Source organism: Puma concolor, chromosome B4 (assembly GCF_028749965.1).
Source record: "Puma concolor isolate L17-30 chromosome B4, mPumCon1.1.hap2, whole genome shotgun sequence".
Classification (NCBI taxonomy): domain Eukaryota; kingdom Metazoa; phylum Chordata; class Mammalia; order Carnivora; family Felidae; genus Puma; species Puma concolor.
Window position 1 is genome coordinate 116834603 of NC_141673.1, and position 27120 is coordinate 116861722.

A 27120-nucleotide genomic window follows, 5' to 3' on the forward strand; every position below is an offset into this window, starting at 1 on the left:
CCTCCAAGATAGCCCCAGAGGTCCCTCCCCTCTGAAATCCATCTCTTCTGGAGTCCCCTCCCCTTGAGGGTGGACTGGACCTAGTGATTTGCTTCTAACAAACAGAATACAGCAAAATGAGGGGATACTATTTCTGAGATTAGATACAAAAAGACCATGGCATCCTCTGTTCTCTTGTTGCAGCGCTCTGAGGGAAGCCAGCTGCCTGTTGTGTGTTACCTGAGGGAGAGGCCCACTTGGCAAGAAACTTGATGTCTGTGGCCAATAGCCAAGCAAGTCAGCTTGGAAGTAGGTCCTCTTTAAGTTGAGCCTTGAGTTGACCACAGCCCGGCCAACTCCCGGACTGCAGACTTGTGAGCATCTCTGAACCACAGGCACTTGTTATAATTCCTGACCTATAGAAACTGTGAATAAATGTTTGTTCTCTTAAGCTGCACGTTTGGGTTACTTGTCACTAAGGCAAAAGATAACCTAATACATTCTTCATACTCATAAGCTATAGGGCTCTGGTATCTTCCTTGAAAACTAAGTTAAAAAAAAAACTATCTTCCTACATCCAGCTAGAAAAGGATTCAAACTGTATGAAAGTAGTCAAGGAACAGTCTAATCCTCGCATAAATCTAGAACCCAATGCTCTGCTCCAGGACCAGGAAGGAACGAAGCAAGCCCATCTGCCAATACTTTCTTATTGAAGGAATCTGAATGCTGGTTCCAATCCAGATCCAAATACAGAATTCCATCACAGAATTGAACTCCTTGGAGGGATGTTTCGAGGTATTTTATAGTCTGTGAGACCAATATTCGTGTGACTTCTCGACACTGCCAAGTATAGGATCCCACGGTGTCGTTCATCTCAAGGGCATGCTGCTTTCCTGTGGCTTCCTACATCCACCACCGGTTCCACGGCTGACTCCTAGTCTCCACCTCCTGGCAGACCATTGAGTTCATTTCTTGATCTTACTCTTCACTGCCCACAACATTAGGAACAAGCCTCACCACACTCTGGGAGCAAAGGTCCCAGAGAGCAGGACTTCAGTGTTCCTGCTGCTCCTCTTAAACAATGTCCTCCAAATTAGGGTCAAGGGTACATAAGATGGCAGGAAAGGAGTGAGGAAGTACTATATTTTCTGTTTCATCTTATTTTTAGCTTAACAATAAGAAATTGCTTCACTACTATATATAATAAACAGATGGATGTCAGGCGTATATATACTTCGTGAACAAATACACATATACTGGAGGATATTCAAGCTTTGTTTGCTGATTGAGCAAACTTTCTATTACTTTCTGAGCAAATTACTTCTATTTTCTATTACTTTCTATTACTGCCTGAGCAAATGCTGTAAGCCAGAAGTTCTCAAAGGTCTGAGGACCTTTGGGGGGGTTCTACAAGTTCAAAACTATTCTCCTAATAAGATGTTGTTTGTCTTTTTTACTCTCATTTTCTCACTAAGGTATAATGGAGTATTCCAGAGACTTCACAATGAGTGATACTGCAACAGACTGAAATGCAGAGGCGGATATGAGAATATAGCCATCTTCTATTAACCCACACATTAAAGAGATTTTCAAAAATTTACACAATCACTCTTCTCACTAATTTTTTGTTTTTGGAAAATGTAGCTACTTTTCATTTAAAATTTAAAATGGGTTATTCGTAGCAACGTGTAATGGATATATTATTGTTATTTTTTAATAAGTTAATAAATATTTTCTAAATTTCTCATTTAAATTTATAATATGACAAATATCTATAAATTAACCTACAATAACTAAAACTCTTTTTGGTCTTTAACAATTGGGAAAGTTCATGCTTTTGCTTAAGCTCTAGAAAGCTGGAAAGAGCATTGCTATTTCACAACAACGACAACAACAACAACAACAAATGTCAGGTGATCTGCAAATTCACAACTTTTCTTGAGCCTATCAGAAACCTGAGGTTTCAGGGCAATTAACTAACCTGAAATCTAAGGAAAGGAAAGAACCTACAAGGAGAAAAAAGTTGAGTGCTTGATTGCCTGGGGCCCATGCCACCACACATCATACAAGCTGGTAGGAAGAATTCAGCTAAAATGGCAAATGAATTGCTAAATGCTGAATATGGGTTACTGTGAGGATAGGGAATTCCCAGAAGCCTCAGACACAAGACGACTTTACACGCACTCACAGGGTCTTCTCCAGACATCACTGGATACTCACAAGAAACCCTGGGGGCAAGAGTGGTATAGACCTGGGGAGGGGACAGTAAGAGCAGAAAGAAAGGCACAAGACCCTTCTTCACTTTCATGGAGGTTTAAACTGTTGCAGAAAAGACAGGAAACTGTCATCTTAGGGCACTGGTGAAGACCCAGGAAAGTGAGGGAAAGGGAAGAGAAAAAAACTCTCTAACCCTGGCAGAAAGTACCTTGGATCCAGACTATTAGAGAGTTTCCATTACTGGTATAGGTCAGGACCCACCCCCCAAGACCCAGATACACAGCGCCCAAAAAACACACTAAATGCCTAGGCCACAAAATTTCCAGGCATAAAATCCATTTACTTCGGCTTCCACTGTCTGAAACAAGATATCTGGCTTTCAAAAACAAACAAAAAAAACCTACAAAGTATAGAAAGAAGCCAGAAAAACCTTCTGTGTCTGTTATTATAGTGCTTGTCTTAAAGTCTATTTTGTATGATATAAGGATATCTACACCAGCTTTCTTTTGGTTTAAATTTGCATGGAATATCTTTTTCTATCCCTTCACTTTCAGTCTATATGTGTCCTTACATCTGAAGTGAGTCTCTTATGGGTAACATGTAGTTACATCTTGTTTTTTACCCATTTGGCTACTCTGTGTCTTTTGATTGGAGAATTTAGCCCATTTACATTTAAAGTAATGTTAAGTATGAACTTAATATTGTCATTGTTTTCATTGTTTTCTGGCTGTTTTGTAGTTCCTTTGTTCCTGTCTTTTTCTCTTGTTCTCTTCCTTTGTGATTTGATGACTTTATGTACTGATATGTTTAGATTTCTTTATTTTTATGTTTTATGCATCCATTATAAGTTTTGCTTTGTGGTTACCATGAGGATTATATAAAACATATTTATAACAGTCTATTTTAAGCTGAAAACAATTTAAATTTCAACATATACTAAAGCTCTGCTCCGCATTTTTATTCTCCTCCCCCAACACTTTGTTTTTCATGTCATTTATATTCATTAATGAACAATTGTAATTCCATTTTATTACTCATCTTTTAACCTTCATACTAGATTTATAAGTGCTTTACTCACCACCATTACAACATTAGGGTATTCTGAATTTATCTATATATTTACCTTTACCAGTGAGATTTATACTTTCATATTTTCCTGTTACTGATTAGCATCCTTCTGTTTCAGTTTGAAGAAGTCCCTTTAACATTTTTTACATGGCCAGTCTAGTACCAATGAACTGCTTCAGCATTTGTTTGTCTGGAAAACACTTTATCTCTCCTTCAATTCTGAAGGACAACTTTACCAGGTAGAATATTCTTAATTGGCAGTTTTTTTCTTTCAGCACTTTGAATATATTGTGCCACTCCCTTCTGACCTGCACAGTTTATGCTGAAAAAGTCTGTTGATAGTCTTATGGGGTTTCCCTTTATGCAACAAGTTGTTTTTCTCTTGCTGCTTTTAAGATTCTCTTTGTCTTTATCTTCTGACAATTTAATTGTGATATTCCTTTAATTGGGTCTCTTTGGATCCATATTCTTTGAAACTCTCTGGGCTTTCTGGATCTGGATGTCCGTTTCTTTTCCCAGATTAGAGAAGTTTTCAGGCATTATTTCCTTAGATAGGCTTTCTTCCTTTTCTCTCTTTTATCTTCTGGAACCTCTATTATCCATATAGGTCTGCTTAATAGTGTTTCATAAATCCTTAAAACGATCTTCACTCTTTTTTAGCTTTTTTTTTCTTTTGCTCCTTTGATGGGTTGAATTCTACTGCCATTTTTGTCTTTGCTTCCTTTTTCCTCCTCTTCATCTAGTCTTATGTGAATTTCTTTATTAAATTTTTTAGTTCAGGGTGGCTGTGTGGCTCAGTTGGTTAAGTGCCCAACTCTTAATATCAGCTCAGGTCATGATCTTACAGTCCTAATTTCAAGCCCTGTATCAGGCTCTGTGCTGACAATGCAGAGCCTGCTTGGGATTCTCTCTTGCTTGCTCTCTCTCAAAATAAATAAATAAATATTTTAAAAAATTTTTACTTCAGCTATTGTATTCTTTAGCTCTGTGACTCCTATGTGGTACTTTATCTTCTCCTTGTTGAAATTTCCACTTTCTCCATTCATTATTTTACAGCCATTATTTTGAACTCTTTATCAGGTAAATCACTTATCTCTGTTTCGTTAAGACCTGTTTCCAGAGTTTTATCTTGTTCTTTTGTTTGGAATATATTCCTCTATTTGTTCATTTTCCTTTTCTGCTCATGAGATAAAACATTTACCTCTCTTGCTGGTGTGGTCTTGTGTGGTGAACCTTATCATTCAGCCCAGCCCAAGTTCTTGGGTGTCTCTCAAACTTTTTTGATTGTCCAAGCTGATTTCTTTGTTCTTAGTGGCCTCTGGTAGCTGAGGGTCTGTGAAGACCTGTTTCGATGTGGTTATTTTCTCATTAACCTGACGTGTAGGAATCGCTCACCTCTTTTCTGGATTTCTTTCAGAGGGATCTGCTCTACATAAACAGTACATTCAGTGTGTCTTTGGGAGGAAATGAATTTAGGAGCCTCACCGTCTTGGGCCAGAACCCCTACTTTGGTCTAACACACGTTATTTTCAAGTCCTAACACCCAACATTCACCATGATAGAACATATTCTGAGCGAAACACATCCCTTTAAACAAATGTTAACAATTGAAATTATACAAAGGATATTCTTGGACCATAATGGAATTCAACAAGGATCAATAAATATCTGTAAAATCACCAAAAATTTGGAAATACAACACACTACTAAATAGTCCATGAATCAGTGAAAAAAAAAAAAAAAAGCACAAGGAAAATTCGAAAAGAGTTTGGATTAAAAGGAAATAAAAATGCAATATAAAAAAATGTATAGGATGCAGCTAAAGCAGGGCTTAGAGGAAAATTGACAGTATTAAGAAAAAGGGAAAAGCCTGAAATCAATTATGTAGGCGTCCACCAAATCAAAACAAAAAATGCTAGGGCAAACATGTGAGGTTAACAAGGTCACAGAATACAAAGAAAGTATTTTAAAAACCAGTTGTATTTCTATATACTAGCAATGAGCACCTGGAAACTGAATTTTTCTAAGTTTAAATAGAGTCCTAAGACAAATATGTTGTAGAATCACTGCTGTAAAACATGTCACTAACTAGACACTCTTGCTTCTGACTGGGCTCTTCAGGGGGAGAAATGTTTGGCCCTCCCCTAATTCATAGCATAAACTCCATCCACATTTAGAAAAGTGTGTTACCCTTACCTTCGAAGCACTACCTCCTGGTTCTCCAGAGCAGTGCTTCAGACGAACTGTAACATAACACCATTTTTTCCCAATCTATCACAGATGATATTTTGTAAAATACCATAAAAATAAACTGCTAGCTGAAATGAAATTCAGAACAAAGATACATAAAACGAAGCCCCGTTTTTCATTAGATTCTACAGACATTAAATGACTCCACTGAGTTGCTTAAAAGTTTCTCGATGCTTACTCTCAATTTTTATGCTCATCTCAAACCAGTACAGAACAGTGTGTGGACCAGCCCCGAGCATGGATGCCTGAGAGTTTTGCCAGCAGAGACTAGGTAAAGGGAAGGAGCAATAAACAACAATGATGAGTAATTGACAGGGGAGGAGGGGGCAGGGTCTACCTTTGCTGTGAATCAGTACAGATGCTGGGAAAAGGGCTCCTGCTGGAGACCCTGCATTTCTTTACACCCCAGCCTGAGCTCTCAAGACTCTGGGTACCAGGTTAACTGCCACTTGGAGGCTCATGTGTGATCCTGGGGCTTGTTTTAGTAAATATTAAACTGTCCTATTTGGCTCCCTTTTCCAAACCCAAGAAAAAAAATTAATATCCACCTACTCTTCTAATAATTTTTAATGTTTTCTTTCTCCTCCCCCCATTCTTTTTGTTTGCTTATTTTCATCTCCCTCTCTCTTTCAGCATATATGTATCCGTAGAATACAGAAAAACAAGATAAATTAGGTCTGCATAGCACATGAAGACTTCTTGAAAATTATTAAAAACTTTCTTCTTGTTCTTTGCAAGTTTGTTCCAATGCAGCTTTTAATGCATTGATATAACCAACCAAGCTTCTCTCTCTCTGTCTCTCTCTTCCCTTCCCCTTCCTGCCTCATACATTTCTTTTAAGCAATACTTGGAAAAGTTAAACATTGACCTTTCACAGCTAGTCATTCTGGTGCCCCTTTGTAGCTAGATTTAAGTTGAGCATTCCATGTAACTTGATGTCTTAACTTTCTGATTCTAGCATTTTATCAGTGGCTGAAAATTCCCATAATACTGCTTCCTTTAGTTCAGAAATATCAACTATTCATCGTACAGTGAGAAGCTGAGTGTCTCTGGACTGGTTGATTATTCTGGAAATAGAATGTACGCTTCCATGAACTTAATCGTGTAGAAAATTCCCATTATGCTAGGTTCATTGACTGTTTTCTGCAAGGAAATTCTTTTAGGACAGTATTATGAATAAAGCAAATGGAGTGGTCAAAGCATAATCATGAAGAAACTTGTGTGAGCCTCTTTTGCTGAAAAAGACCTTGTCCTGATATAATTACAGTTTCTGAGTGTTATCGAAGCCTTAGAAATACCAATTTACACAAAGTTTGACATTTCCTGGCTTTCCAAAATATATCCTGATACTATTCACTGAAATTCCACCAGGATCTCTCTGTTGTTACTAAAAATTAAAAAGTAAGACTATTAAAAGAGAGAATTTGACACATCATTTTTTTTTCTACAAGTACTTCTATGTTTCTAAGGGGAAAATAACTCTAAAATAAAATAATAAAATACAATAAAATAATAAAATAAAATAAAATATCTTCCAGAAAGTTTCATCAATATAGACCACAAAAGTTCACCAGATCCTCAATAAAAAGAGAACTATCCTACCATACAGTAATTACACTACTGGGTATTTACCCCAAAAATATAAACTATTTCAAAGGGATACATGCACCCCTATGTTTATAACGGCATGATTTACACTAGGCAAATTATGGAAGCAGCCCAAGTGTCCATCGATTAATGAGTGGATAAAGAAGATGTGGTCTACACACACATATATACACAATGGAATATTATTCAGCCATAGAAAAGAATGAAATCTTGCCATTTGCAACAAAATGGACGGAACCAGAGAGTATAATGCTATGTGAAATAAGTCAGAAGAAGACAAATACCGTATGATCTCACTCACATGTGAAATTTAAGAAACAAAACAAACAAGCAAAGGGAAAAAAGAGAAACAAACCAAGAAACAGACTCTTGGCTACACTGAACAAACTGATGGTTACCACGGAAGAGGGGGGTGGAGGGATGAGTGAAATAGGTGATGGGGATGAAAGAGTACACTTACCATGATGAGCATCAGGTGATACAAGGAATTGTTGAATCACTAGTTCATACACCTGAAGCTAATATAACACAGTGTGTTATATATACTAGAATTAAAATTTAAAACTTAGTGTTAAAAAGTCTACCAAAACCAGCTAATTTCTGCTTCTTTTGGTTAGGAAGGTGGTTTATAGGAAGGTAAGAAGCAAGTGGAAGTAAGAGAAAGGGTAAGATAGGGGCGCCTGGGTGGCGCAGTCAGTTAAGCGTCCGACTTCAGCCAGGTCACGATCTCGCGGTCCGTGAGTTCGAGCCCCGTGTCAGGCTCTGGGCTGATGGCTCGGAGCCTGCAGCCTGCTTCCGATTCTGTGTCTCCCTCTCTCTCTGCCCCTCCCCCGTTCATGCTCTGTCTATCCCTGTCCCAAAAATAAATAAAAAACGTTGAAAAAAAATTAAAAAAAAAAAAAAAAGAGAAAGGATAAGATTGCGTATTTACTCCATTTCTACGTCCTTTCCAAGAGTCAGAAAGAGGAAAGTTCATAGAGCCCTTTTTTGAATCCCCACAATAAGGGGGTCATCGGAGAGGAGAATAAAAATCCTCTCCCCATAGCTGTCAGAACAACATATAAAATATGGAATCTTGAAAAATAATAAAATAACACAAAATGAATAAAATGCGGAACGTTGAAGAATAAGATAAGATAAGATAAGATATAAAATGTGGAATCTTGGGGCATCTAGCTGGCTCAGTAGAGCATGCAACTCTTGATCTCGAGGTTTTGAGTTCAAGCCCCATGTTAGGCATAGACATTACTTTAAAAATAAATGTGGAATCATCCCTCAAAGAATTAAAACTGCAATGAAGAGAACGAACGAATTTCTTCTCATCCCCCAAGCCCCAGAAACAAGCAGGGCAGAGAATTCTCTCCTGGTCTCACTGGGACGGATGAGGCAGGACTTGGCAGAGAGAATGTGGTTAGGGTTGAGCATGGCTTTGCCTTCCTAAAAGGCAGAGACAAAGCGCCACTGTAAAGTTTCCATTCAGAAGTAAAATCGTGTGACTCTGGTTTTATTTTTGTCACAAGTTTTCAGTATCTGTTGGAAGAAAGATGGTCCTGGGCAGAAATCCTTGCCCATTGCCTTGGGCAAGTCACTTAGCCACTCTTCCAATTGTGAAGCAGGCAGCAGACCCCCTAAATTTGCAATCATTAAGTACCACTTAAATATCAAACATCTGGGCACAGATCAATAAGCAATATGAATATTCCTTCTTGCTATTCCTAACCGACAAAGTCTACTTATCTTAACATTTCAGCTAATTGTAGAAAATTTTCAAAAACAAAAGACAAATTTATTGTCACATAATATTTGTCTTAAGTAGGGGAAAAGTACAAAGATAAAGGTTATTTTTAAGCAGAACTTTCACCAGGGTTTTTTTTGGGGGGGGGGGTTGGTGAGGAGGGAGGTTATTGTTTCATTTTATTCAAGACACTAAGGGCAATCCTCGTGTTTGTTTCAAGCTGTACCCAACAAAGCTTCTCCCACTTTTGTTAATTACACTGTTTGGACTTTTCTGTCTTCTCTCCCTACCCACCCAGCTCAAATTCTAAGCCTGAGGTTTACTGTAAACGTAAATTCAATTACAAACAATAATCCAAAAAGCACGGGTAGTGCTTTTTTATTGGTTGAAGAAAAGGACAGATGGTCTTAAGCATATAACTGCTGTATCCACCACTTTCTGTCTTCTTAAAGCAAACTCTATGGCTGGCTACTTATAAATACTAGAGAAAGGAGACATGATTAAAACCTATATTTTAAAAAGTAATAGAGGGGCGCCAGGGTGGCTCAGTCGGTTGAACGTCTGACTTCAGCTCAGGTCATGATGTCATGGTTCTTGAGTTCAAACCCCAAGTCAGGCTCTGTGCTGACAGCTCAGAGCCTGGAGCCTGTTTCAGCCTCCCCCACTCACGCCCTGTCTCTCTCTCAAAAACAATTAAAAACAAATGTAATTAAAAACTTAAAAAGTAGGGGCGCCTGCGTGGCTCAGTCGGTTAGGCATCCGACTTTGGCTCAGGTCATGATCTCCCGGGTTTGTGGGTTTGAGCCCCCACTGGGGCTCTGTGCTGACAGCTCACAGCCTGGAGCCTGCTTCAGATTCTGTGTCCCCTCTCTTTCTGGCCCTTCCCCTCTCGAGCTCTGTCTCTCTCTCTCTCTCTCTCTCTCTCTCTCAAAAATAAATAAACATTAAACAAAATTAAACAGTAGTAGAATTAAAAATATAAACGAAAAATATGGAGGGGCGCCTGGGTGCCTCAGTCAGTTAGTTAAGCGCCTGACTTCGGCTCAGGTCACGATCTCAGTTCATAGGTTCCAGCCCCGCATCCGCTCTCTGCTGTCAGCCCAGAGCTCGTTTTGGATCCTCTGTCCCCCTCTCTCTCTGCGCACCACCCCCCGCCCCAAAATAAATAAACCTTACAAGGAAAAAAAAAAAAGAAAAGAAACCTATGGGAACACAGGAGAAAAAAAAATTATCTTTATTTCAAAGTAGCATGTTCACAGTAATTCCTATTTTCGAGGGCTTTTTCCCAAGAGCAGCAAAGGGGCTTACTAGCACTCTAGAAAAGTGGTGTTGCGACCGTCATTTTAAGAACGACAAGGATGAAGCTGGAAGAGGGCGCGACTTACTAAATCTCACTTGTCGGTACCGAATCTTTGAACCAACGGCTCCTTTGGCAAAAACTGCCGGCTGACTGTTCATCCCCGTTGGGCGGCGGGGCTGCGGAAGCCAGAAGAATGGGGTCAGTAGAGTTACAGCGGCAGCTGCCGCAGATTTTATTACTCATCTGCCTTGCGCCAGGCGTCGGGCGACGGGGCTCCTCGAGGAACCCGCCAGAACGCGCAGGGAGGCTGTGCAGCTTCTGCTGCTCGGGCCCTACCCCGGCGCGGGGGGGAGGGGGGCAAGTGCCAAGTTGGAGCGTGCGCTCTCCGAGGAGACTGACAAGCCCCCTCCCTAGCAGCGGGCAGCATGGGCCAGGGCGCGTGTGCGCGCCCCCACCTCGCAGCTCTCCCAGGAGCCCCACCGTGACTGCCCAGAGGAGACACCCCGGTGGCTCTGGGAGAAGCTCCCTCTTCCATTTTCCTAGTCAAAGGCACCCACTCAGTTTCATCAGAGCTGTATCGTGTTTTTAGTCTAACCCAAGAGTGGATGCTCCTCAATTGTTCCGCCTGCGGCAAGAATTAGAGGAGTTATAATAGGGGAAGTTCAGATTTCAATGAGAGCTATCAGGCAAGGGCCTTGGAGGGATGGACAGTGACTCGTGGGGTCAAAGGGCCCCAGAGAAATTGCCAGTATATTCTCAGTCCCAAGTGTAGTGGCCCCTTCTCTGCATCACCTTCCTGGGCCTGAGCACTCATACCCCCTAAGTCCCTAAGTTCCAACCCCACGTTCTTAGCAGATAAAGAATGGCCACCAGGAAAGGTAAGGCTGTGTGTGTCTGGGGGGTTGGTGAGGTGAGGTACAACGTGATTGTTGAATGTGTAGTCAAGGCTGTATCTAGACAACCAGTGCTCCAGGCCCAGGCAGGCAGGATCACCCAGGTCTGGTCCAGGACCGGCCTGCCAGCTTGACGTCACGGCACAAGGTTAACACGAGAGAGCTTCCCAATCAAAGCCTAAGTCAAGAGCGACGGTCCAATCAAGTCACTGGAAAACAAACCGGCTGGGCAGAAAAGCAAAAGCCAAATACGTGATCAAGAGAGAAAGGACATGAAGCCAGGGCAAAAGGGGTCAGAACCAGCTTGAGGCAGGACCCAGAGAGATGGCGTGAGCTGTGGGGAGCCATAGACAGGCAAGAAACCTCAAGTCTAAAGGGAGCAGTGGAGATAGGACGCTATCCTCAGCCAGAAAGCCCATGACCAAGGCGGTCAGAAGAAACAGGGGAAAGGGAAGGACCCAAAATGAGTGGAAAGGCTTAAGATTAGAGCTGGTCAGCTGAGAAATGTGTCTGCAACCGGCTTCCGTGTCTCACTCAGCGAACATCCTCAGCAAGTGTCAGGTGGCTGCTTTCAGATGCGGTGCTCACACGTGAGGCACACAGACAAATTCCTGGGCTTGCAGAAGTCCCGCTGATCTGTCACTATCTCAGGGAACACACACGAGAGGCTAACATACAGGAACACAAAAAGGCACAGAACCACACGAGTCACAACATTCTTAGTAAGGAACAGGAAGTGACAAATCAGCTTTATTACCAAAGCGGAAGGTCGCCTGGGTGCTTCAGTCTGTTGAGCATCCGACCCTTGGTTTCGGCTCAGGTCATGAGCTCACGGTCCCTGGGATGGAGCCCCACATGGGGCTCCATGATGTTAGCATTGGGCCTGTTTGGGATTCTCTCTGCCCCTCCCTCGGTCTCTCTCTCTCTCTCTCTCTCTCTCTCTCTCTCTCTCTCTCTCTGTGTCTCTCTCTCAAAATAAATAAATGCACTTTAAAAAAAAAAAGCTGAATTGTGTTTTTAGTCTAACACATTTCTTGGAAGCACAGATTATTGAAAGAACCTTCTTTATGAATGCAGTCTGACACAAAATTCTATTTCGCCTCTCTCACTCCTGTGCGGGTGACCTTTGCAGGCCCTTCACCCGGACCCCCAAGCAGCAAGACAGCCAGCAGTGCTCCTGCCGCCTGTACTCAATGCAGTGAACTGTGGCTTGGCCCTCTGTCAACTAAGTCAGCAGAGCAAACTAACACGCTCGACAGGTGTGTATTCATTAACAGGATGTGCAAAAACAGGTATTTGCTGGAACAGGGAGCAGATAACGTGCCCTTCCTGATTTGGGACAGTGTTAGCACAAACTGTCCTGTGCTGATGTTCAGCACTATAATTGTTCCTAAGAAGCAGCATTTTCCTGCAAGGGATGTTGTCGTTTCAATATTTTCGCCTCAACGTTAAGTACTTTCCTGCTGTCTATAAGCATGGAAAGGTGAAATTGAGCAAATGAAAGACACTCACAAATAAAAGAGATTAAGCAGCGCTAAATCTTGAATCTATTCAGTCCGTAAAGTAAGAGTGATGACCGCTGACCATCTGTGTGTCTTTTCTAGACAGTTCGAGGGCCCTTAAAGGAACAGTATCTCGGGGCGCCTGGGTGGCGCAGTCGGTTAAGCGTCCGACTTCAGCCAGGTCACGATCTCGCGGTCCGGGAGTTCGAGCCCCGCGTCAGGCTCTGGGCTGATGGCTCGGAGCCTGGAGCCTGTTTCCGATTCTGTGTCTCCCTCTCTCTCTGCCCCTCCCCCGTTCATGCTCTGTCTCTCTCTGTCCCAAAAATGAATAAACGTTGAAAAAAAAAATTAAAAAAAAAAAAAAGGAACAGTATCTCGTAGGAACGGCTAACGTTTACAGCTTTGCAAAGAATCGAGCTAAACCTTTATTTGCATCATCTCATTTAATCCCCCCAACAACCCAAAGTGCTGATAATATTATTATCCCCATTATGTAAATGAAGAAACTGAACTTGAACCCAGGTCCCTCTGAGGGCAAAACCGTACACACCCACGGCGGCTATAAAGACTCTAAAAATGTTAGGATGAGCACTTTGAACAAACGCTTTTGACTTAAAAAGTTCATACGAAGACACAAGCCAGTGAAGAGACTCAATGGCAGGTCTTTCTTTTGGCCTAGGAGGGAGGTGCTTTTTCCCGGAATAGGTATGAAGACGAAGCCAAAGGAAATGGCCGATTTATTTTTTTCCAGACGAGGTATTTATGTGATGGATATTCTGAAGACAGGAGTATTTTTCCTTTCAGTTGTTTGCTGTTTTGGTGGCTCAGCCCTAGCCAGGGGACCTAGAGAAACTCCAGAACGTTGTGAGCCCATGGCTTCCCAGCAGGTTACCCCCGTCTGGGTCAGTCTGGGGACCAGCAGTGCACTTCCGCCCCTGAAGCCCAACCTGAGTTAATGACAATGCTGGGGCCCTGCTGGACCTAATTCAATGCTGAGAGCCATGAAAAAAAGAGCTCCATAAATCTTCTGCCCACGAAGAAAAGGTCGGGCTTCCCACATTGGGATAAACAAATTCAGCATTTCAAAGCAACCTGTTAGCTACTCACCACAATTTGCATACAAATGCCAACAAACAACCTCCCATTGTTAAAACAAGCCGCTTAAGGCGGTCGGACTTTATTGCCCACCAATAGCGTTTGTCACAATCCGGGGCCTTGCAAGATTTACCTCCTAACCTGCTTCACAATCAAGTGTCAGGCTGGGAAATGACCCTTGACATTTAGCAATCCCGGATGGACAGACAATCCCCCCTCCCCCCCCCACCCCCCCATCCCCCCTTTAGACAGCCTCCAAGCAGCACCACCTCCAGGCTTTGTCAGCCTGTGAATTCGGTAGCCAGAAGCGCAGAATCCCAGGGGAAACCGAGCTCCAGCGCGATCAGTGCTGCCCCGGATTTTGCACAGAGAATAGGTACGGTTCCTCTTTCCTGCCAAACAGTTTGCCTTTGAATGTTGACAACATTGCTGCTTTTAAAGAAATGGAGCTGCTCTTTTCCACACTTTTTTCATATTTTTTTTAAGGTTGGTAAGGAAGAATACATTTTTTAAATGTTTGGTATTTAATTTTGAAAGAGAGCGCGCGCGAGCATGCAAGGGGGAGGGGCGGGGGGGGGGGGCGCAACCGAGGATCCAAAGCCGGCTCCACGTTGCTGACAGCCCCAAGCCCAATGCAGGGCCTGAACTCACGAACTGTGAGATCATGACCTGAGCTGAAGTCGGCCTCTCAGCGGACTGAGCCACCCAGGCACCCCATACTGGTATTTTTAACACACGCTACCTGAAGCCTGTTGACGGTTTGATCCAGCGCTCGTAGAAAATATAAATGTATGTCTATACATTATTATATAAATATAAATATAAATAATATAAATATAAAATACTTTTAATAAATAAAAGGCTTATGGGAAACTAGGAACAATAGTTAGGAAGTCATGATCATCCCCCCCCCCCCCACCCCGGCACACATAAACACGTTCTTTAACTTGCATTTCATTATTTAAAGTTACCTACGCAATAAGTAATTTTCTTGAGAGAACACTGATAATCAAAGAAACATATATAAAGGCTCAACTATAAAAGTACAAATGGATGCATAAGAGCCATTTGGATTTTGAAGTAAAAGGTAATCCTTTAATGAAGATGCTAGGTGTGTGGAGAGGGGTGGGTAATGTGTAACTAACCTTTGGTGTGACCTTGAATGCAGGACGCAGCAAGCTATTTGTTGCTTTTATTATAGCCTCTGGTGAGAGGTTCAGTTCCGGAGGAGAAAAAAGGATCCGCCCAAGTTACCCCTGTGTGGCTGGGACAAGCAGGTTGAAGATGAAATAGCTTGCGGGTTTCAGGTTCTTCACCTACTGGCCCAACAAAACTCTCAGCGGCTTATTTTTTTTAATTCCTTGGAGAAACACCGTGTGACGACAACTTTGGATACTTCGGAATACCAAGAATGAAAGTACAGTTCTTAGCTTAATGGAGAATAAGGATATGCTTCTAGGTGAAAAGTAGTATCCTTAAATCAGCTTGGAGATGGGCACCAAGTTTAAAAGGTGGGGATGCATTTGACCTTAGCAATGCTTCATTAATTTTCAGATCCATTGCAATTGCTTCTCCTTAACTCCCTTCATGAGCAACTTGTTTTCCTTTGGACTTCCCATACAACATTGTAACTCTTTAACACTGTAGTTGAGGAGTGCCTGGGTGGCTCAGTGGGTTAAGCATCTGACTCTCGATTTCTGCACAGGTCATGGCTCAGGTCATGAGCTCACCGTTCGTGAGTTCAAGCCCCACATCGGACTCGTCACTGACAACATGGAGCTGGTTTGGGATTGTCTTCTCTCCCTCTTTCTCTACCCCTCCCCTGCTCGTGTGCTCATGCTCTCTCTCCCCCTCTGTCTCTCTCAAAATAAACATTTTTTTAAATATTTAAAAAAATTAAACGATAGTTGAAAGAGTGGGGAAACCAAAGAGAAAGACATTTGTTTATTTACTGACAGCCTGGATTCAGATGCTTACTGCAAGACATCTCATTCTCCCTTCACTTCATTCTCTCCTTGGATCACAGCAATTTACAAAGGCTATCGGTCTCCAGCCCCTCCCCACTGGGAGTTCACAGTTTAATCCCCAAATCCGGGTGAGAAATACCCCATTTAGCGAGGCGACTGTGAGTGAAAGTCTTGGGTATCAAAATCACATCCACGAAATGTAGTAAAAAAAAAAAGAAAGAAAGAAAGAAAGAAAAGAAATGCCTCGGCGTGGACTCCCGACACTGGAAAAGTAAGAGACTGCTTTTAGAAGTGTGGTGTTTTTCCACTGTCCTCATCAGTTCCCCAGGGAAATTCCAAGGGGAAGAGACCAGGGATAAAGAGCTTTCTGTATTTCTCTTGGTTTTAACTGCTAAAACAATTTTTGTTCCATTAGGTTTGTAATATGAGAGCTTTCACAGTGAATTTACACAACAGCCTCTGACTTTATTAATTCATCACAACGAACTTAGTCTTCACGTGTCTAAAACAAATTGCTGACTTCCCACAAATTCCAACATCTGCTTACACACTGCCTTGAAAACTCGTTCAATGGAAAATGAGTCCAGGATTTCAAAGACTGTTCAGCTAGCATAGCACATATGTATACATGCTATATACGTATGTGTATTTATATACATAGAAACAGTTATCAACTCCGCTCTTCAGGATTCTGCTCAGGTTAATCCAACATCAGTCTGATCTGCAAGATACAGGCTGCTAAACGTAATCTGAAATAGCCTCCAACAGGCCAGCTGGCTACTAGCTACACTAGATGGAAGGAATCTCCTAGAAGTCTTGAGGAATGATGGATGGATGCCTTGAGATATTGTGTAATTGCTTATCCAAAGTGTCTCCCAGGATAGCTCATCAATGCCTTTCCTGGAATCCCTTTTAATATTCATAGAATGGCGAAAGTTTGTAGAAATATGGCTGGCAGGCCTCCCCCATAATACGTACTTTGAAACTCTCCAAAGCAGATCCATTGGAAAATTGCCACTATGTCGCAAGCAGTATGCCGCTAGCTGGCTACCCCCGTCTCCGACACCTCCCCAGGTCTATCTCCAAGTTTCCAGAATGGCAGACAGGTGAATTACGCCATCACACCCCAAAATGGGCTACAGCATTAGCCGACTAGCCAGGACATGTTCAGGGTCGAAAACTGTACTCCAAAGAAAGAGTTGTCAAATTTTGAAAGCGCATTTAATTTTGTTACTTCATTGGATCTCAAATTCTCAGATCAATGGCCTGCCTTCTTAAATCAGCCGAGTGAGGACAATATTGACAGAATGAAGAGAGGGAAGAAGAGTGAGTTGGTGTCTAAAACAGTCCTTTTTTCCATTATACTTGTGACCCACAGAGTCACTGACTAAATTAATTTCATCTAGGGAAATGAACTGGATTTTTCACTAACTAGGACACCCTTCTCCACCCCATACCCCGCCCCTCCCCCCAAATAGACGTTCACACAGTTCTAAAAACCTGTTGTGGAACTATTTGTATTTTGTTTGGAGCCTTTATGAGGCAAATTATAATTGATGGTGGTACTTGTTTAGAGTGTATCAATCAGACACAATCTGGTCAAGTGATTCTGGAACAGTATCTGTTGTCCACATGACTGACTCCCTTGACTTTCTCACTGGATTAACCACCAGGAGCAGCTGAAATTCCAGCACTTCATTCTGTCAACTACCAAAACAACAAACCAAAACAACCCCAAATAGGTACATAAAACCAAAATGTTATCAGTAGCCACCAGATTAACCCAAAAGGAAACAATTATATATCTCATTAGTAGATAAGGCTAAAAGCAATAAATTAAAAACAAATATTAAAAATGCCATACGCATTCTGCAGTTCATCTTGAGTATGCACGATCCGAAATACTACAGTCAGGTAAATAGCCACTGGAAAGGCAATAGCTCTCAAATTTTGAGGAATATTCTGTTGGGCCACTCTGGTTCACCCAAGACGCTCATGTGTATTAATAGAAATTACTATACCTCCATACAATAATCTTATAGAGATTATCGCCCCCATTTTATGGGTAACAAAACTGAGTACTCAGAGAGCTTAAGTAATTTGCCCAAGTTCACACAGCTGGTAGAGGCAATGGCAGCACTGGAACCCAGGCTGTGAGACTCCAAAGTGCACTTGACCACTACTATCCTGTATGAGTTGGGCCTCATCGTTCCGTGTAACTTTCAGAGGCTTAACGTTATTCGGGCCGAGACAGAGAAGAGGACCAATTAGAAGTTATAAGGAAAAAAATCTGTCCTGGCCCCAAAAAGGCTAGTTCCAGACTCATGATACTAGATGTCACTGCTTTCAAGCTTTTAGCCTATAATCAACCCATATTGAAACCAGATTTACGAGCTCTTCAGAGGAGAGCTTTGTGATTTTCTAAAGCAGACATGTTTGGTATTTTAGAAGGTCAAACCCCCTATGGTGCAGTGTTTTTAATAAAATCAGTTCAGCAGAAATTAGAGACACCCCAGTCAATTTCTAGGAAGCCTCTGAACCCTTCAAAATAAGGGGGAGGGGGGGGAAGAACCTAAAAGACAGAGCCTCGTACGGATCCATTTTTTCCAAAGGGGTAGAACGTAAGGGGTGTAGGTATAGAAACACCGTGGCAAATTTGGTCCCATTTGTCTCCGGTTTGGGCAAATTTCCACTTGGAAAAACTATTACTTTTGGGGGGAGTTCTATGTCAATATTAAACAAGGGCTGTTCCTGGTCAGCCCGGCCTTGTACTGTCACCTCAGGGTAACAGTAAACATCTCTATGAGGGAAAAACCAACACACCAGTCATCACCTTTCTTACATCACCGAATCAGGTAGGCAGTTATTTCATGAAGGGCCCTTTATCTCCGCGCCTGGCAACTTCCACCCTCTCAGAGGAAAGCAAAAGGAACACCTATATTTAGTTCTTGGTAAAAATCAAAGTTGAGAAGCCTGTAATATTTTCGCCGAAAGGCCAAGTTCTGCCCAGATCTCACTTTTAAGACCGGTGGCGAGGGCATGTGCAAATACAAGTGAATAAATATCTCATTTAGTATTTATGAATACTAACCATGAAGGGGAAAGGGCTTGTAATGAGGAAGAGACACAGGGCCAGTCTCTTATGCGGCTAGCACCTTAGCACCCGGGACACCCAGTCTGCCCACGAGGGCGGGGGCGGGGGGGGGGGCACAGGGCCACCACCCCACTGAACGGGGAGGTGTCAACCGCCTCGTGAGTTTTACAGAAGGAACAAGAGGCAGGTCAACGAACACAGAACACGGAAGTGGAGACATTCGACGTTCACCTTCCACAAAATGTGATCACAGCACCAGCCGAGACCCAGGCCCTTCCTGGAGGACGGAGTTTCCTGGTTTCCAAGCGTTTCAAAATAGAAGACTATTTTTTATTCTTTTTTTAAAGATTTATTTCTAAGTAATCTCTACACCCAATGCCTGCAACCCCGAGATCCGGAATCGTATGCCCTACCAACGAAGCCAGCCAGGCACCCCCAACACAGGACTTGAAATCCTTCGTTGCCTTATTTAAGGAATTGCCGAGTTCCTGGTTAACTGGTACTTGGAAGAAATGAGGTGAATAGAGAATAACAGCAGGGCCAGCAGGGGAAAACTAACTACACAGAGCTAATACAAACACTGCCTACCCAGAAGAATCACCGAGCTCGTAGGATGCTGTGCATGAAAGGAGAATGGCAAAGGAGCGGGAAGTCTTCATTTTCAAGCTGCGAAGCTCCTGTAATTTGATCTGGAGCTACAAGTGCAGGTGAGGGTAGAAACCCCAACGACTGGCAACTTCAGTGAAGTCTCTTCCCTAGACAGGTGTGCACAGTTAGGCCCCACAATTCTGTGGCTCCCTCAAGAAGTGACACTCCTTAAAACTTAACCCATTTTATAAACTGTAAACCACGCATGCAAGAACCGTAATTCTCAAAAAGCACAATACGAATGCTGCCATTTATTAAAATGTGTATTTATTCCATAGCCTACTTTGTATGGGGCTGTGGTCTACCAATTATTAAATAATCTAGGTTATTGTTTTTAGACTAGTCATTGCAACTCAGATTCTTCCATGAACGTGGCTACTGCATCTGTCTTCAGGGATCCAAATTATGCTGATCATAAAATATTCCCCCAAATACGCACACACACAAAGAATCCCTTAACACGTATCAAAGACAACCCCATACTCAAATATGCAGACTATAGGTTAATTTTTAGCAGAAGTTTCAAATATACAAAAGAATCGAGGACAAAAAAAAAATCCTACGTGGCAAATTCTTCTCACTTGTAAGATAACAAAGACCTATTTGGGGGGAAAAATATGCAAATGCAGCATGGGTTTAAATTCAGCCTGAGAAGTGTTGCCAGACAGAAAAGTCCTGCAGGAATGGAAACACAGTCTATCAGTGGCTGAAGTCCATGTCAGGGGCAGGGGGTCCCAGTGGTACTGTGTGTTCTGTAAATCTCAATTGATACAAATAACGTTCACTGTTGAAACCCTTTCTAAACATTGAGAGGTAAAAAAAAAAAAAACAAAAAAAAAAACCAAGTTAGCATAACACTGTGCTGAAGGAAGGTTTGCAAACTAGGAGCATGATACAATCAAGTTTGGCTAATTTGGGGTCCACAATATTTAACGTGATTTGACACAAAGTTAATCGATAAATTAATCAACAGCAAAAGGAGACAATGACTAACTTGAACTAGAGAAGAAGTTTCCTTTAGTGGGTTTGGTCTGGCTTTCCTTTTGGGGTTGGAGGTAGACACATTTTAAAAAGAAGCATTCCAGAGCATCTGGAGTAAGCTGAGAAATACTACCTTTGCTAAGGCAACTCCAGATACTGATCCATCATATCTGACCTGGTATAAATAAGTCTAAGATTTCTCGCAGATGAAAGCTAAAAACCAGAACTGTCCTAACAAAAAACGGGGGGGGGGGGGGGGGGGGGGAGGGTGAGACACTGAACGATGGGCAGTACACATTTGGAAATTTTCCACGCTGTGAGAAAATTACAAATACACAAGTAAGAATGAACAAGATCTTGGTCTTGTTTCAAAACAAAAAACAAAACAAAACAAAAGTCAAGCCCAATCCTAGAGTGGAGACCTTATCAGAATCAACAACAGTAGAATCAACAACAGATCTTCATTTGTGGAATGAACGTGTCGTTTCTTACACTTCCCACTTGGTTTGTTTTTAATTTATGACAAGACACGGCTAAATTTCAGACAAAAAATATAGATATATTTTTTAAATCTTTACAATAAATCAGGACGTCGGAGCTGACACAGAGCACATGTCAGTTTATTTAGGTGCTCGATTCCAGCTCGCGCAGATGCAAATAACCCTGGTAACAGTGAGTGCACAGTCCTCTCTTTGCTTTTTCCAATTTTAAAGCAAAGAATACATCTGACTGCCTTCAAGTCTGTGCAAATAATCCTTCAGAAGAAATATCCAAGATTCTGTCCGCAGAGGTCATTTGGTCTCTCCCAGATGATGACGTGAGTCTGTTTTTCTTCAGATAAAGTGCTCCTGTCCAGCAGAACTCAAGGCCTTCAAAGCGTCCGAGAACTTGGGTGCGGATGAGGCCCTGTCATACGAACTCCAGCTTCCCGTGCCCGCTGTACATGCCCCAGTGAACGAGCGAGAGGATCTTGTCGTTGCTGAGGTCCGCCTGCCTCAGTTTGTCACAGGTCAGGCAGCAATTCTCGTGCCCGCTCACGGGCACCATGCATTCCAAGTCCAACTTTGCCACCTGCCCCTTTTTGGAATGGTGTCCGTGAAAGCTGTAATGCAAACGCGACAGCATCTGCTGCCGCTGGTCCTGCAGTCTCTTGTTCTCGCTTCGAAGCATCCTCAAGGCCAACATGATAAGCAACACTAAAATCAGGCCGCCGGCGATGGGAACAGCGATCACCGCTGCCCGGAACCACAACTCTTTGGAAGAGGTCAGCTCCTGCACTTTGGTGATGAGGTTCCTGCTCCCGTCGTGCCGATACCGGTTTCCTGGTCCTGAGGGAGTACAAGGAACGAGGAGACTGTGTTAACCCCTCCTGTGGACTGGACACTTACGATCATCTATCCGTCTGGCACGACGCACCCCATCTAAAAGAAGCTTACAGTGACCTCGGCAACTTTCAGAAAATGAATGTCGCAAACACGATGCCCAGAGGCTTACAAAAAACAGGTGTTTAGAGACTGTCGTTACTGAAGAGCAATGGTCTTCTGAGGGCTTGAAGGTGTAGAAAAACCAGGCAAAGCCTATCACGTAGACAGACACCTAATGCTCAGGCAGACATAAAAGCGACTCAACAGAGATGCATCTTTGCACCCAGCCATGCCTCTCCCTCCGGTGTCTCTAATTACATTCACAGCAAAATCAACGGCAGGCACACCAAGTCGCGGCTGCCACAAGACCGTAGATCAGGCAAGCGTTCTAGTTAGAAAGGGCTTCCACCTACCTGAGGCCTCCCCCTTGGGAGGAGCCAGGACATCCTGCAGCCCTCTGTAATTGCACATATCTTCATGACAGCATCCCAGCGTGGGCATGGTGGTGCCAGAGTGGTTCCGTGCCTGTTTGGCTTGGCAGACGTCCGCTGTGCTCGCGAGAGAGTCCAGGCAGCCATGGGTGAGCGGGGAATTTGTGTTCTGGGGATCGAGAAGTCTAGAGAAGCAGGCGCTCAGCTCAGATTTACACATATAGCCAGTGGCCACGCAGTGGGCAGCATCACAATAGCATCTGATTTCACCTGAAAACAACGAGAAATTGCGTCACGCTCCTTCAGGGGGCAGATAACGCATCCCCCTAAGCAACTGCTAAATCGCCAAGATCAAAGGCACTAACTTTTAGAATATTCAGCTGAGCGCCTACAATGGCAGTCCCCGGTAGACTGGAAAAGCCCTAGGTGCTTAAGTTTCAATCCAGTTCAATGTAATTTTAGAAACGTATTAATCCCAATTGCAGAGTATCAGAGTTCAGCCACGTCTGATGAGTTAGCAAGGAATTAAAAATACTACTGTTGGTTTTGAAGGCAAACAATCATCACGATAATTTCTACCGTAAGGTAAATTACACTGTTTATTCATCTTAATCCTACGTGACCATACAACATAAAAATGCTAGGCTTTTTGATTTTGTCAGTATAAATATTTGATCGGAACTACTGAATTGTTTACTACCTTAAAGGGCTGTGCCAAGATTTAAGAGCTTTAGCTAACACCTTATAAAGTTATTAACTAGAAACACAACAATCTAGAAATTGCTCCGGTCAGGAGGTTTTAAAACTATGAAACTGGGCAGCTATTTGCAACCTCTCTAGAAAAGGCAAACTTTGCCTATAAAGATCTTTTCATGCAGAGGAGCTTTTAGTCAGTATATTGTAAAACAGGAACTAGGCAGTTTACAATTAGTGGTTTGCTTGCCAAAGTCAATTTCTTTCAGCCCAAATGGAAAGTCATAAAACTGGGGGCGGGGGGGGGGGGGTGAGCGGGAGGAGGGGTGGCGGGTATTAAAAAAAAAAAAAAAGGCAAAGCTAACTTCTCCGCCCCTTAACTCCCCAGTTTTACATGTAATTCAACATGGGATCTAAAAGGGGAAACGTTGAAACTGAAAATCCTCCCCTGGTTGAATGAAAAATCCTTAAGGAAACCTCAAATTTTTCTCCAGGAAGTGATTAAAAGTTTCCTTTATAAAACTTATTTGGGGAGTTGCAAGTCACTAGTAACATTTTGCTGCATGCGCGCCCTGAGGCTTTTAGCATCAATTTCTAGTTGAAATAATCTGGGTCTCCGAGCTACCCCTACTACCATATCTGACAGTGGACTCAGGTCACTGTCGTGTGTCACAACTAAAGCTACCAGAACGGAACTTAGGCACACTACCCCTTCCCAGCTCCCCAATCTGAAGTTCTGTCTAGTTACTGAAACCTGTGCTCTGAAATTAAACACCAGGGACTGTGGCTTTATAGACCTCTTCCTACCCTCTCCTTTCTTCCTCCTCCTCTCCCTGAATGTGAATGCCTGAGTAAGGTGTCTCATTTAATTATCTGTCCAGATTCCAGGCCACCGTATGGTGTGCTCAGTTTTCACCAGAGGCTGCTAATGCTTCGGTTCTTAAAAAAAACAAAACAACAAAAAAACAAAACCTGCCAGCTAAACACAGATCTTTGGCAATGGGGAGTTTTTAACCGTCCAAAGCTGGAGGTCTTTCTCCTATCCTAAATCTGCGCTCCCTGTCCCGGGTCTGGAACCCTGCTTTGGCTGGGTTTTTGTCTCCTCTTTCCAATCCTGATGTTTTGCATAAAGGTCACCACTCCTAGGTGGGGAGGACTACATATCCCTAGTCTAACAAATTCCATGTATAGATTTAAAGTAGAAATAAAACAGATGAAAAGTCCATTCTGATCCTATTCACCTCACTCCTAGCACAGAAAAAGAAAAAAAAAAGTTAAATGTTTATGAGAGCCTATTTAAAATGCTATATTTGCCATGACCTAAAACAGTCTAATAAAATTTTGACAGGTAACTACGAAAGTTCTAACAACTTTTTTTTTTTAATTGGAGCCACATTTGAACAAGTTGAATGGACTTTTGTATTACTGTATTAAAACTATATTTCTGTCGTTTCATAAAGTTTCTTCCTGTGGCATGCGAAAGGCCCAAAAAGGGGACTGGTATTTGAAAACAGTGAACAATGCTCTTCTGTTCCCCCCCCCTTTCTTGTTACTGTATGTAGTGATTACACAAAAATGTCTGCTTTAGTCAAGATGGCTACAGGAGAGACTGCTGGCTTCTTTTAAAGCTTTTGAAGTCCGCAGCAGTCAGAAATCTCTGATCCCCTAATTATATCATTATCAGGCACATAGTTTCGGTATCTGTGACTTCATGTCAGCCTCAGTCCCTCCCTGTTCTGCCGGCCTTTGATAGGGCCAGGAGGCTCCCCTCTGCAGGCTACCAGGGCTGTTATTTAGGGTTAATTACACCCTTCCTTCCAAAATAAATAAATACTGTAGCACATCATCCTTGCTGGGCTAGCTTATCCTTTAACCTCATGCCTGCTACATGGCAATTACAGAAGGGGGGGTGGTGCAAAAGCGAAATAACGCTTCCCAGTTAAAAAAAAAAAATTATCTGTTCACACAACAGTAGGTAGAGTTCATGGAGTTGGGGGGGGGGGGGGTGAGGGGAGGGTAACGTTGAAATCTAGGAGTTCTGGTTATTTCGACCTGAAAGGCGAAAGCCTGCAGGGGGAAATAAAGACCCTGACCTGTGCCTCTTTTTTTCTTTTCTTTTCCTTTTTCTTTCTTTCTTTTTTTGGTAGTGTGTAAAATACGAGGTGAGCGGTAAGTGGGACCGCTGACAGAGCCTACCCGTCCCAGCCACCGCGAAGCCACACAGCACACACTCCTGCACAGAGACACACACTTCGAGCACCTACTCTCGCACGGGGAGTCACGCACACTCGCTGGCTCACAAAGACACACACACAAAGCCACAGTGGCGGACAGGGCCGCACGTGGAGACGTGCGGGGACACCCCCACACTCCAACGCGGTGCCGCCCGGCCACCCCCGCCCGCGGGGTGCGCAGGGAGGCGGCGGCCCAGCGCACTCCACCGCCCCGTTCCCCGGCTGCAGACGTTCGGAAGTTCGCTACGGACGGACTTCCAAAAACATTGTGACAAGCACTTGCCCTGAGGTCTGACTCCACCTCCACGAGCCGCGCCCGGGACACCCGAGGGGGCGGCCGCGAAGCCACCGCCGCGACTTCTAAGAACAGGCAACTTGTCGCGACCTGCGGGCTCCAGCGCGGGAGGAAACCTCGCCCGCCGCTAACAAAGCCTTGGCAGCCGCCTTCAAAGGCCCGCGGCGGCGGCCGCCCGGGACCCCCGCGCGCCCCTCCCAGGGGAGCCCGCGCCCCGGGCCGGCCGGCGGGCACCCACCTTTGGTGAGCAGCACGGCCATGGCGCAGAGTTCGAGCTGCAGCCAGATGAAGATGTAGCTGGAATGGCGATCCATTGACGCCCCCCACGGCCGCGGCGCCCCCGCCGGCTCCCGGAGCCGCGGCGCAACTGCAGCCTACGACTCCCGGAGCGCGCAGTGCATGGGTGCTGCCCGGGGCGGCGGGCGCCGTCAGCAACAGGGCGAGGGGCCCGGCCGCGGCCGGAGCATGGAGCGCGGCTGGAGGGGCGCGGAGGAGCCCAGACGACTTTCGTGACCCGACCCCGCAGCCAGCGGCTCCTCGGCTCCGCTCGGCGCTGCAGTCCCGCGTGAGCTACCGGCCTCGATCCGCGTTGGCCGGGCACTCCGCGAGGGGAGAAGCTCCCCGAGTGCACACAAGAGACCGCCAGCCGCGAGCTCCAGCCTGCGCCCGCCTCAGCCGGCCCGGATCCGCGCCGTAAATAGCGCCCCGCGCCGGGAGCCGGCCAGACACCGCCCCGCCCCCGGCTCCGCCCCGGCAGCGCCAGCGCCGTCCGATTGGCCGCCAGGCTCCAGTCAATCATCCCTGCGGCCAGGAGGCGGGCCCAGAGGGGGGCCAGGAGGGACCTGCCCCGCGGCTCCTGGCGGCGCCGACGTCTGGGGCCGCGGGCTGGGAGGCTCCCGTCTCCCGCGCTCCCCCTCGCGGATGCCTGCGCGTCCGTGACCTTCTGGAGGCGCGGGGTCGATCCCGGCCTCCGGGTCTGTCTCTGGCACTCGACACCGAGACCCTCACAACTCAGCCTTGGGCCGGCTTCTTTTTTGTTGCCCCCGAAACGCGCGAGAGACCGCGCGGCCGCCTGCGAAAGCCCTCCCGGGCCACGCTGCGCGCTTTAGGAACCCCAGGGACAAGTGGCGGTCCCCCGGCGTGCGCCGACGGCCAAGGCGCCCCTGCCCAACCCTCCTGGCTTGCGTGTGGCCAAGGAGGGGGTTCCGTCGGGAGCCCGGAAGGGGGGCGGCCGGGCGCTAGGGTCTGCTTTCTGCCTTCCCCCAGCCGCCCTCCCTCTCAGCGCATCCGCCTCGAGCCGCCTGCCCTGTGATCAATAAAGCCCAGACAGACAGACTGTTGATCAGTGGGAGCCGCTAAGTTCTCCTGGGTAGACAGGGGACGAGTAGCCGGCTAGAGACACTTAACGAAAATTAGCAAATCCAAAAGCACCCGGCGCCAGCGAGACGACACTGGCCGAGACTGACACTCAATTAACCACCCCCCAAACAATCGCAGGCAAACACACCGGCTGACTCTGATCAATATCAGTCCCGCAGTGATCTCCTTTCTGAGATACTAATTCATTTATTAGGACTTGCAGGGCTGTGGGCCCCAACGTACCCAAAGGCGTTCCTGGAGGTTGTGCTGTTTGTTTGTTTGGTTTGTTTTTGTTGGTTTGTTTTGTTTTGGTTTGGTTTTTAGGAGGTGAAATTCAACTTAAAACTCTTGATCCGAGGGAATGCTCTTGTATCCCTTCCTCCCATAACCTGAGATTAACAAGTCAA

General features: G+C 44.5%; 1 protein-coding gene across 1 annotated transcript; it reads right to left on the minus strand.

The window, feature by feature from the left end:
* Nucleotides 1-19604: 19604 nt before the first annotated feature.
* On the minus strand, nt 19605-26043 carry BAMBI (BMP and activin membrane bound inhibitor). The gene is made up of 3 exons (XM_025930662.2): nt 25593-26043; nt 22115-22402; nt 19605-21665 (listed from the first exon to the last, which is right to left on the minus strand). Exons 1-3 carry the CDS (start codon nt 25666-25668, stop codon nt 21247-21249), a joined length of 783 nt encoding a protein of 260 aa, XP_025786447.1. The 5' UTR covers nt 25669-26043; the 3' UTR covers nt 19605-21246.
* Between the last annotated feature and the right edge of the window lie 1077 nt (nt 26044-27120).